Here is a 12,539-nt window from a genome sequence, read left to right as displayed (position 1 = left end):
AAACGACAGCAACTTGTCTGTTCCCCTTCCCCCAATTCCCCAGTGCTGTTCCCATCCCCCAATTCCCCAATAAAAATCTTAAAAAAAAAAAAAAATCAGAACACTTTTCCTCCTCATTGTCCATTCTCAGAACACCTCAAAGGAAGTCTGAACAATCTTAGAAGTAAGCTCAGAGAGAATGGACAGCTTTATAGAAACAGGTTTTTTAGGTCATGGCAAGTTTTTTGACTTGAGATTTTAGGACTCACCATGAAAGTTGAGTTTTTTGTTGTAATCTTGTTATAGTTAGAAAAGTAAAATGAGAAAAGTTAAATCAGGAGGCAGGAGACAACAGTAACCTTGTACCAAAGCTATACTTCTGCATTAAATTAAACTGAATAGCTTAATGTGAGAAGAAAAAATATATAACTCTAAACCTTCTGTAAAATAAAATATGATCCTTATGAAAATAAGCTATTCCTCCTTGAGAGAAAATTTCATTACTAAGGGAGCACTTCACTATATATCTCATAAATGGTTTCATTGTACACTAGAACAGCAAACAATATTAAGATGGTATTAATAAAATCCCAACATCTATTTTTAAAAATCATTCCATTCTAGTCATCTGGCAACTGGATAAATAAGAATAATTTAATTCAGCCATACAACTTAATGTTTATGCTTGAAAAGAAAAATATAAGTGTTTTTTCTGATAAAAGTGGGAACATTCAATTTTCCATGGAAGACTAGGAAATATTAATTAAAAGCAAACTGAGTCCCACTGTACCATACTGAGCCCAGAAGGTTCATGAATTCCTTTTGTATTGTTTTCCAGCTTCATAATTAAGACCACAATTAATGATCACAAACGTATGACTGGATACCTCACTATCTCAGAAACTGAGTCTCGGTTTTCATAAACTAATATAAGACATGAATGGACATAAAAATAATTAGGGGAATTCTTTATAATCCATTGAACTTGGATGTTGTTAAAAAACAAAATAAAACATTTAAATATATTCGTCAGGAGTCTTTAAAACACACAATTGGGGAGAAATTTAAGTAGAACCACAGGGAGGCGATTCTAGTCATCTGGCAACTTTGTAAACAAGAATAATTTAATTCAGTCATTCAAATTCATAACTGAATAACCCATTCAACTAACTAGAATAACACAGATAAAGCATTTTTTTTCTATTATTTCCTATCCCAGTTACTTAGGAGTTAAACTACCTTCATATGAATATATACAATTAAGTGTGAGCACCAAACCTAGGTATGTGGCAATATAAAAATAGAGGTCATCTCTATCTTGAGGGTCATAGAACTTTAGGTAGATGTCAGAACACAGATCATCTTCTGTGCAAAATACTTCCAAGCCCTATAAATTCCGAAAGAAAAAAATAAAACAGCATTTTATTCATCTTGCAATTGCAGTAAGCTACACAAAAGCCTATCAATTTTAAACATCTATATTTGTCTTGTATTTGTATTCTCCAGCTACAAATTTGATTCCACGAGACACACACACACACACACACACACAAAATGTCCTGAGAACAAGACATGCATCTCTAAACTTTGCAAAATCCCTTTTGGTGTTGAATATTTTTATTGATAATGGCTTTTGTAAATTTAGTGTTTTGAAATTCAAAATTGGCTGATCCATGTCTTCACATACCTTCTTCAAACACAAATGTTTAGCTTTCTTTTTATAAATTAAATGATTATGTCAACCTAACAAATTGATACTTGAATAAACCATTTAACTAATAACTTGCAGTTATTCTTAAAAAAACTATGAGCTTTGTGAATGTTGTTGGTGACGAAGAGATAGGACAGGAATAGACAAATGATGAAGGCAGTGTTATCCTTGGTTCAAATATAGGCTTTTACCATTTACTAGTTAAGGAACAGAGGAAATTAACTCTTGGAATCTCAATTTCTTTATAAAATAGGATACCATCTACCTCACAGGGACTGCCATGATAGTCAAAATATTATATATAAGTTCCCCAGTACACAGAAGACACATAATCAATGTCAATTTCTTCTCTTTGTCTGACTGTATTTCTATACCCAAAGTAGATTTTCAACAGTATCTCTTTCCATAATCCTCTATTAGCACTCAAAATGGGGAGTAGCTTTTTAAGTAAAACAGGCAGGCAAATAGGTAAATTTCACAAATATAAAATTAAAATGACATGCTTAAAATTCCACAATGCTTTTGTAATGCCACCAGGTTATTGGTTAATCTTCAAAGGACAAAAAAAATTAATTTATATTGATGTCAAATTAAAACACCTTGGAATCACACCTTAGGTGAGGATTGGTCCCTAAGGTAAGTATATAAGATTAAGATAAATATGAACATATGCTTATTGAGAGGAATGGCTGGAAGAACTGCCCATATGATTTAACTGGCTATTTTATTCATCTCTCTCTTACCCAACCTGAAGGTTGAATTAATATAAGTTAACTGTGAAGATACTACAGTTCCACTGAAGAATTAATTTTGTACTGGCTTCCAGGTGTCACTTTGAGACCTAGCTGCTATGAACAGGGAGTGGCAAGTACCCCTGTATAAGCCCAGAAACTCTTGAGAACACAGGAATGAGAAGCTCCAGCCAAAAACATTTTGCAACAACCCTCTTATGTAGAGAAAGGAGTTATTCTTTATACATTTCTAGTTCATCCAAAAGAAAGGGCAGCAAGATGCAGAGTCCGTTTGCTTACAATACAACATACCTGAACTTTTCAGACATGGCCTAGGTGTTTATAAGTCAATAAAACATTAGCTAAACTGAAGGTACGACAATCATTCACCTAGAACTGACATTCCACTTGAACTCACCAAAGGCATCAGGCCATGCCTCCTTTTGTAAATGCGGCGGACATCTTGGAGCGTTATCTGGACCACAGGTTTCTTTAAAAGTAAAAAGACAATCTCAAAAGTCAACATTCTGGGGCCAGCCGAGTGGCGCGATGGTTAAGAACTGGCTTGGGACGCCAGAGGGCCCCGGTTCGCATCCCACATATGAGGGCCAGTGACACTGCTCTCCACAGCTAAGATGCTGAACAACAGCTCAACCTGGAGCTGGGCTGCTGTGAGTCGCCGGTGACAGTGTAGGCTGCAGCCCCTGCTGCAGTGGGCTGCCATGGGCTACCGTGTGTAGCCAGCAGCCAGCGTGAGCGGCCAGCAGCCGCAGTGAGCGGCCATCCAGAAGCCGGCGACTGATCTGCCTCGCCCGGGAAGAGCGCAATGATGGTGCCAACTTGGGCCAGTGAAGCAACGTCTTCCACAACTAGACTGAAGAACAAAACGACAGCAACTTGTTTGTTCCCCTTCCCCCAATTCCCCAGCACTGTTCCCATCCCCCAATTCCCCAATAAAAATCTTTAAAAAAAAAAAGTCAACATTCTGACACAATCAGAAGTTGTCTTTTAGTATCAGAAAGGGGAAAAAAAACGACCTACTCTTCCCGTCCCAATGTGTGCATTACAACAATTGAAAAGGGAGATCTTAAAATAGGGCACTGCTGGTTTTACATTCTTGCCGGCGACGGCGTAGACTGCAGCGGAGCTGCAGTGGGCTCCCGTAAGCTACCGTGAGCGGCCAGCAGCTGGTGTGAGCTGCCAAGAGCCGCCATGAGCGGCTGTTCAGTGACCGGTGACCCATCTGCCTCACCTGGGAAGAGCGCAATGATTACAATACCAACATGGACCAGTGAAGCGACGTCCTCCACAACTAGACTGAGGAACAAAAGGACAGCACCTTTCTGTTCCCCTTCCCCGATTCCCCAACACTGTTCCCCTTCTCCAATTTCCCAATAAAATCTTTAAAAACAAACAAACAAAAAAACAAACTATAGTGTATTAAGGCTCACAAACAATTGTGTATATAGCAGGACCTCTCAACTTTTTCTTTCTTTATGAGGAGGGCAATTTTTTTGCTTCTCTAGAGCCTTAAAACGCTATAATAAGAGAGGAACGGGGTTACAAAAGGCACTGAGATAGGCTAAAAGGTGACAAGTTCACCTCCCGCCTTGTGAGTGGGAGGGATCAATAGATGCTGAGACTATGGCACATACGCAGATATTTTTCCAAAAGTTTTTCACCCCAAAGCCACAGTAACATTAATGGCCACGCGGATTTCTTACACCACTGGAGACTGCCATCAGCAATGGGTATTGTGTCTAGTGGATGGCTTGGCCAGTGTGCCCTGCCACCTGGTGGGCAGAATTATTATAGCATCATCTTTCATTAGGCAAGTATCAGATGTTTTAGTGACTTACAATGACTGACCTGCCTGGAGAACTTCCAGGATATAGCCTTCTACAGCAGAAAGCCCTACTGTTCTTTAAACCACACTGCCAAATGGCCCAAAGCACTGTCAGAGTATATTAGGAGTCCTGTGCTTTTAATGAACCACTCCAAAAAGGGGTAGATCTAGATAAAGCAACAACTCTTTACAAGTTTCAGCGTAGCTATCTGAGTTCATCTTTACTTTCTGGCCTGGTGAATCTGAAGTCTGTGAAAGAGAAGACTGTTTCCATCATCATAGTAGGAGCACTACAGCTGCCCAGTCTCTCCCTGCATCTCTGAGCCAGCTGCGAGGGCACCACTTCATACTGCTTTGTTGGGAAAGATTCGAATCTACTGATTTCCTTTGTAATTAAGGAAAAACAAGAAATACCAACATATGTATATATACAGAGGGTGTCAAAAATAAGGTATACACATTTTAAGGAAGGAAAACTGTATTAAAATTGTGATACTCAATATGTACCGATAACAAAAGATGAATACAAGTCACGTTTGACTTCTGCAATTACAAGAGGTGCTCAAAGTGGTTACCCTCAGCATCCAGACACTTCTGATTATGGCGAACTACTGCTTGAGCAACGTTGACCAAAGTGTCCACTTGAAAAAATTTTTTTGGCACCCCCGGTATAAGCAGGCATACAGAAAACACCCATTTCTTCTTAATCTTTGTACATATCATGGGTCTCTTCCAGAAGTGTCTCCAAGCAGAAAGGTATAAACTCCAACGACCCCTTACTAAAATCAGGAGAAGCAGGGCTTCTTTTCACAATACAGAGCAAGTCACCCCAAAATGACAGAAAACAGATCAGCAGAGCTCAAACTTAGATTACACAGGCTTACACAGGGAGCTTGTGAAATACACAGATGCTGGAGGGGGCTGGGGAGGTAATTTTGATCCTCACAAAAATGTGAGAACACTGTGAAGGTGAAGTCAAGTTCACAGGAAGGAGAACATGAGCTGTATGCTCCAATGCTAATGGAGCTCTCCATCTGACCCTGCAGTCTTCACTTACCGGGTATCCATTGAGAGGTTGAAAATACAGGTTGGTGTCAGTGATGCACACGTGTCCAGGATTTGTCACCAGAGGTGTCACCATTTCTGCTTTGCATTCCATGTGCAGTTTTTCAGAAACACTTTGGAATCTGAGAATATGATTTTTCAGAAAAAAAAAATCAGAAATCAATCTACTTTCTAGGTTTAACTTTATCTAAAGGAGCAAAGTGTGATTTTGCATAAAATTTGTCAAAACACTGGTTTAATGTAAGATAAATGGTAATAAAAATTTATTTCTTAAATAAAACTGATATTCTTTTAAATGGTATAATGAAAACTCAATTTTTTTAAAAACAGACGAGGTTTCTCAAGAGTGCGAGCTCTGAGCAACAGTGGTTCGAGTCCCGGCCCGAGCTGAGCTGCCGCTGAGCTGCCAACAGGTGGCAGGATGGCTCAGCTATAAAAAAAATAAAAATAAAATAAAATAAATAAAACCAGATGAGGTTTTATGTATTGCAGCGGGAAGACAGACAAGTAAATGATACCAAATAACCCTTAAGCTGAATTCTTATTCCTCCCCAAATAAACTGACCTTGAAACTATTCTTACATGAACATAATTTTCTATTTTCGAGTCATTAAGACCTACTTTTATAGTCATATAAACCATTTTGGCATAGGTAGCATTTACTTCACACTACACTTTATAAGGTTATGAGTACATAATTGCAATAACTTCCATGTCAGTTCCAAACTACAGTTGACCCTTGAACAACACAGGTTTGAACTGTGAGGGTCCATTTACATGCAGGTTTTTTTCAATATTACATGCAGGTTTTTTTCAATAAATATGTAAAGTACTGTAAATGTATTTTCTCTGCCTTTCAATTTTCTTAATAATATTTCCTTTTCTCCAGCTTATTTTATTGTATTACATATAATACATACAACTTATAAAATATGTGCTAATTGACTGTTTATGTTGTCCATAAGCTTGCAGTCAATATTAGTCTATCGGTAGTTAAGTTTTGGGGGAGTCAAAAGTTATACGTGGATATTTGACTGTGTGGGGGGGTTGGTGCCCCTAAGCCCTACATTGTTCAAGGGTCAACTGCATATTATTTTGTGGATTTACTGCAGTAAAACCAATCAAAGATTTCTCCAGTACTCCCTCCTAAATTATTTAAATAGTAAAAAAAAAAAAAAAGAAGCCAATTGTCTTTTTCCTTACTAATTAAAAAAAAACATTTAGAGGTGAAACAACCAAATAATTAACATTCTAAGGCAATTACTTAAATAACTGTGTTAAAAAGACTCCCTTGGGCCGGCCGAGTGGCACGTTGGTTAAGAACTGGCTTGGGACGCCAGAGGACCCCGGTTCGGATCCCACATACGAGGGCCAGTGACGCTGCCCTCTACAGCTAAGATGCTGAACAGCAGCTCGACCTGGAGCTGGGCTGCTGTGGGTTGTCGGAGACGGTGTGGGCTGTAGTCCCCCACTGCAGTGGATTGCCATGGGCTACCGTGTGTGGCCAGCAGCCAGCGTGGGCGGCCAGCAGCCGCAGTGAGCGGCCGTCCAGAAGCCGGCGACCGATCTGCCTCTCCTGGGAAGAGTGCAATGATGGTGCCAGCTTGGGCCAGTGAAGCAACGTCCTCCACAGCTAGACTGAAGAACAAAACGACAGCAGCTTGTCTGTTCCCCTTCCCCCGATTCCCCAGCGCTGTTCCCGTCACCCAACTCCCCTATAAAAATCTTTTAAAAAAAAAGACTCCCTTACAAGTAGCAAGACAAAAGTATACAGAGGCAGATTTCCACTTCCAGTTAGGATGTAAGGAGACCTCAGAGCTCTCACCCTAATGACAACAACCAGCTAGATAAGCTACGAAATCCTCATTATTTTAAAAAGACCATCAGAAAGCTGAAGACGCAAAGAAACCTAAATGAAGGAACCAACAGTTGAATGGCAAGAGGGGGAGCAAACTATCATAGAAGGGATAAGGGCTGCAGGATGAAGAGAGGTCTTCAGAGAAGCAGAAAGCCAGATCAGGATTGGACAGCAGAGATGCAAAAATGCTGTAAACTGGAAAAGAAAGCAGAGAGAACTCTCCTAGGGTTCAGAAAGCTGAACGCTCATCTGTAAAGCTCAAAGATATCTCCAGAACCCTTCAAGTGCTCATATCCAAGCCCTGTTAACAGAGTCTTGCCTCAAAAGAGTTGTAGGCAGTGGTGACCTGAACTTACCTACAGTTGAAACAAAGCCTAAATTAGATTGACAGAGACCCCCAGTACAAGCAGCCTGACAGAAGAAGGCGTGGGTATGACCACTTCTGGAAGAAATATTTAGTTCAGTCTCTACAGTTCTTTTTAAAACAAACTATCCAGCATACAATCAAAATTATAAGAAACACAAGGAAGCAAGGAAGTATTACCCATGCTCATGAGAGAAAAGATTCAAGAGAAGACGACCCAAATGATGGATACATCTAGAAGAAAAGATGAATAACATATGTGAGGACAAGGGGAATTTTATCAGAGAAATAAAAGCTATTAAAGAAACACAAAAGGAAAAGCTAGAAATGAAAATATGGAAAACAGAAATGAAGAATTAATTAAACAAGCTTAACAACGAGGCTGGAAACAGTAAAGGAAAAGTCCAGTAAAGCTGAAAACAGGTCAATAAAAAATGTCTTAATTGAAATCAAACAAAAGGAAAAAAAAAAGAATGACAAAAAATATATAGAACAGAGTATCTGAGATCTGAGAGAATATATAAAACATACTAACATAACTACAGCAACTCAAGTTACAGGATAAGAAACAGAAAATGGGGCAGAAGAAATATAGGAGGAGAGAATGGTTAAAAACTGATGAAAAGACATCAAATCATAGACTCATGTCACTTTGAAACTCTGAAATCTTCAACCAGAAGAAAAGCACAAAGAAAACTATACCTTACATATAGGTAACAACAATACAAATGATATGACTTTTCACAAGAAACAATGGACACCAATATACAATGAAACAAAAATCTTTTAAAGCAGTGAAAGAAAAACCTGTCAACTTAGCATTCTATAGCCAACAAAAAAATATCCTTCAAAAATGAAGGTGAAATAAAGATACTTTCAGACAGACAAAGCTAAGAGAATTCCTCTTCAACAGAACTGCAGCATAAGAAATGCTATAGAAACTTCTTCAGGATGAAGAGAAATGATATCAGAAGAAACACTAGGTCTGCAGAAAGGAAAGAAGTCACCAGAAAGTGTAAATATTTAAATATCTGAGTAAATAGAAAATAATTGTTTTTTAATATTTTTGGGGTTTTTTAAAAGATTTTATTGGAGAACTGGGGAAGGGAACAGTGTTGGGGAATTGGGGAAGGGAAACAGTCAAGCTGTTGTCCTTCAGTCTTAGTTGTGGAGGGCGCATCTAGCTCAGCTCCAAGTCCAGTCGCCATCCGGCCACCTGTCGGCAGCTTGTGGCCGTTCAGCTCAAGGTGCCGGGTTCAATCTTAGTTGCGGGTGGGCCTAGCCCACCATCTCATGCGGGAGTCAAACCGGCAACCTTGTTGTTAGCAGCACATGTTCTCACCAGCTGAGCCATCCTGCCAGTTCATCCTGTTGGCAGTTCAGCTCGGGCACAGCTCACCGGTCCACGTGGGAATCGAACTAGCAACCCTGTTGCTCAGAGCTCACGCTCTTAACCAACTGAGCCACTCACTGGCCCCTAGTATTTTTAACTTACATATACACATATGTATGTATCTAAATTCTTTAAAAGGCTAATAACTTTTTGAAGCAAACATAAAAACACTTTATGTATGGGCTTTATGGTATATGTAGAAATTTAATATAAGACCACAAGATCACAATGAGCAGGAATATACTGGTGTAAGGTTCTTGTATTGTTGTAAAGTAGCACAATATAATATTATTTGAAGGTGCACTATGGTATACGGTACATATTGTAATCTCTAGCGTGACCGTTAAAAACGACACAAAGTGATATGGCTACAAAGTAAACAGAGTAGATAAAATAGAATACTTAAGAATACTAGATTCACCCAAAAGAAGGCAAGAAAAGAGGATCAGAGAAACAAAGAACAAATGAGATGCTAACAATAAATACTAAGATAGTGGGTTTAAAACTATGTTAATAGTTATGTAATTATAAATGAATTAAACACTCCTATTAAAAATCGGATATTGTCAGACTATATAAAAAGCAAGGCTCAACTATATAAAATGTGTGTGTTTTTGGAAACAGAATAAAGACACTGATGGGTAAAAGGGTAGAACAAGACACACCACACAATCACAACATATAAGAAAACTGGTGTGACTTCATTAAGAGAAGACAAAGTAGATTTCAAGACAAAGAATATTATGGATAAGGATAATGATGAAGGGATCAATTCATTAAGAAGACATTATGCATTTAAATGTATATATACCTTATAACAGCTTTACAATATATGAGGCATAAATCGACCGAAATAGGGAAAAAATAATTACAAAATCATTATTGGCAATTTTAACATCCTTCTCTCAGTAACTGATAGAACAAGTCAACAAAAAAATATAGATTATCTGCACAATCTTCAACTGGATTTGCTTTACTAATGTTTGTGAAGGATTTTTACATCTATGTTCATGAGAAATATTGCTCAGCAAATCTTTGTGTTTGATACATTGATAGAACATTATATTCAACAACTGTAGAGCACACATTCCTTTCAAAGGCATATGAAATGTTCACCAAGACAGACCATACACTAGGCCATAAAACAAATCTTAAAAAATATCTAAAGACTGAAATCATATAGAATATATTCTCTGAACCAAGGTAATATTAAATTAGAAATCAATAATAATCAAATTCCTTGAGTCAGTGGAAGTTAAAAACATATTTCCAAATAACTCATGGGTCAAAGAAGAAATGACAAAGGAAATCACAAAATAGTTTTACATGAATGATAATGAAAACACCACCAAAATTTGTGGGACGCAGCTGAAGCCATGCACAGATGTAAGTTTATGTTTACCACTTATTATAAAAGAAAGTCTAAAACAGGTGACCTAAACTTTGTTCATAGGAAGCTAGAAAAAGAAGAGTTAAACCCAGAGTAAGTTGAAGACAGAAAATCATAACAATGAAAACCAATTTTATAGAAACTGGAAAAACAGGAAAATATTAATAAAGTCAAAAGTTGATTCTTCGAAAAGGTTAATAAAATTGGCATGCCCCTGGCAACAGCAAAACTTGACATAAAGATTTACAGAGCAATATCTCTCATGAACATAGATGTAAAAATCCTTCACAAAACATTAGCAAAACAAATTCAGTAATACATAAAAAGGATAATACATCATGAGAACAGGTTAACATTAAAGTATAATTATTTGAAGAAAACGCAGTGTATGCCTATAAAGCCAAGAAAATCAATGAAAAAAACCAAAGAAACCTATGAGACCAGAAAGAATCTAGTCTCTTAGCATAGGACATCAGGAGGTACCTATGGCAGCTTGAAGGGTCAGGAAAGACTTTCCCCAACAACTAACAGGTCAGCTGAGGTCAGAATAAGGAAGGTCAGTCAGGTGCAAAGAGGAAGGAGGCTGAGCATCCTCGGCAGAGGGACATGTACAGGCTCAGAGACCAGATACCACACAGCACCCTCGGGAACTGCGCACAATGCACAGGGCTGGAGCACAGGATTCAGGAGCAATGGGCGACCAGCAGGAATGACCAAGGGCCAGAATGGATGCGGTTAGTGGGCCACCCAAGACTTCATCCTGAAGGCAATGGGCAGTCTTGGCGCATTTAAACAGACAAGTGATACAATTAAATAAGTTCTTTAGAAAGAACATATTTTAAAAGTACAATAGGTGCAGTGGGGAAAAGATACTGGAGAAAGGGAGACTGGCGTCAGGCAGAGAGCGAAGATCTGTCAGCGTTGCGAGTGGGAGGTGATGGTGGCCCAGGCTGTGGCAACGATAGTGAAAGGACAGAAGCTGACAGACCAGACCTTAGGGGACATTAGTCAGCAGGCCTTTCTGACTGACAAAGGTCAGGATGCAGAGGAGTCGAGGGAGCCCCCGAGGTTGCTCCTGCACTGAGGTGGGGCTGTTCCCCAAGACAAGCAAGTTTGGGGTGAGGAGGGTGGCATCAGCTGTGGACATGCTGAACGAGGCAAACGGATGGTGTCCACTGCTCTTATAATCAGGAAACCAAAGAATGAAATCATTAAAAACTTACCTGTTTTTGTCGAATGATGTTCTAGCCAAACGGGACTGCAAAATAGCTGTTATCTATTAAAACAAAGCCATTTAAAAAGTATGGACATAAGTATTTATAATAAAATATCAATACAACTTAATTCAAAATACAGACAAGTTTTTAGAAACTCTTACCATAGCAGTTTGGTCTCCTAGTTTGTCAAGGCAGGATGCTCTGTGAAGCTACAATATTATAAATATACATGAATTTATTTTTCTCTCAGATCATATAAAGTATTTCCTTAGAAGCAATGAAAAACAGCAATCATTCTGTTACTCAGTAACAGTTAAGATCGCTTCTGATATACCTACAGCTTCTTCCTAATATATAGTTTTCAAATTCAACATAATCAAGGACATCTGTTTCATATTTATAAGACATTATGGTTTCAGTAAAATGTATAAGTATGAAAATAAAAATAAGTTTCTGCCTAAGTTTGCTTTGGACTCTCTGCCCAGTAAATGCCTGAGTGAGGCACTGGCTTGCTTACCTGAAGCAACGTCTCCACAACATCTTCCACTTTCCCTGAAACATCCAATTCAAAGACATATTCCATTTTGCCCTGAGAGAGAGAGAGAGAGAGAGAGAGAGAGAGAGAGAGAGAGAGAGAGAGAGAGAGAGAGATGCATGTTAAAACCCATTACTTGTGGAGCATTTGCAAATCCCCAGACTCATTCCCATGCCTCCGCCTGGTGTGTCCTCCCTCACCCCATTCTGGAATGAGCCCCAGGGAGCAGTCTATGGGATTTAAGCCAGATTTATTAGGCCACGCCTTCTGCTAACTTTGGGGTTAGTTTGCTGTTCTTTTTCTAGTTCCTTAAGGTGTATAGTCAGGTTTTAAAATTTGAGCTTTCTTCTTTTTTAACGTAGGCTTTTATCACTTCCCTCTTAGTACTACTTTTGCTGCATCCTCTAAGTTTTGGTATGGTTTTGTTTGTTTGTTTGTTTTAAAGTGGTG

The 12,539-nt window shown here is 38.7% G+C and overlaps 1 protein-coding gene across 3 annotated transcripts in view; it reads right to left on the bottom strand.

The window, feature by feature from the left end:
- Nucleotides 1-12,539, bottom strand: part of NSMAF (neutral sphingomyelinase activation associated factor) — a 59,365-nt gene that overhangs the window by 21,537 nt on the left and 25,289 nt on the right. For all 3 annotated transcript variants that reach the window (XM_019631902.1, XM_019631903.1, XM_019631904.1), the window contains exons 7-12: nucleotides 12,072-12,143; nucleotides 11,716-11,763; nucleotides 11,561-11,613; nucleotides 5,325-5,454; nucleotides 2,840-2,911; nucleotides 1,258-1,366 (exon numbers count right to left, since the gene is read on the bottom strand). In XM_019631902.1, the coding sequence (XP_019487447.1) occupies nucleotides 1,258-1,366; nucleotides 2,840-2,911; nucleotides 5,325-5,454; nucleotides 11,561-11,613; nucleotides 11,716-11,763; nucleotides 12,072-12,143 (484 nt within the window). The remainder of the gene's footprint in view (nucleotides 1-1,257; nucleotides 1,367-2,839; nucleotides 2,912-5,324; nucleotides 5,455-11,560; nucleotides 11,614-11,715; nucleotides 11,764-12,071; nucleotides 12,144-12,539) is intronic.

Source organism: Hipposideros armiger, unplaced genomic scaffold (genome assembly GCF_001890085.2).
Source record: "Hipposideros armiger isolate ML-2016 unplaced genomic scaffold, ASM189008v1 scaffold_1053, whole genome shotgun sequence".
Lineage (NCBI taxonomy): Eukaryota > Metazoa > Chordata > Mammalia > Chiroptera > Hipposideridae > Hipposideros > Hipposideros armiger.
Note: the sequence above shows the minus strand (reverse complement) of the source record. Positions and strands in the feature narration are given on the sequence as shown.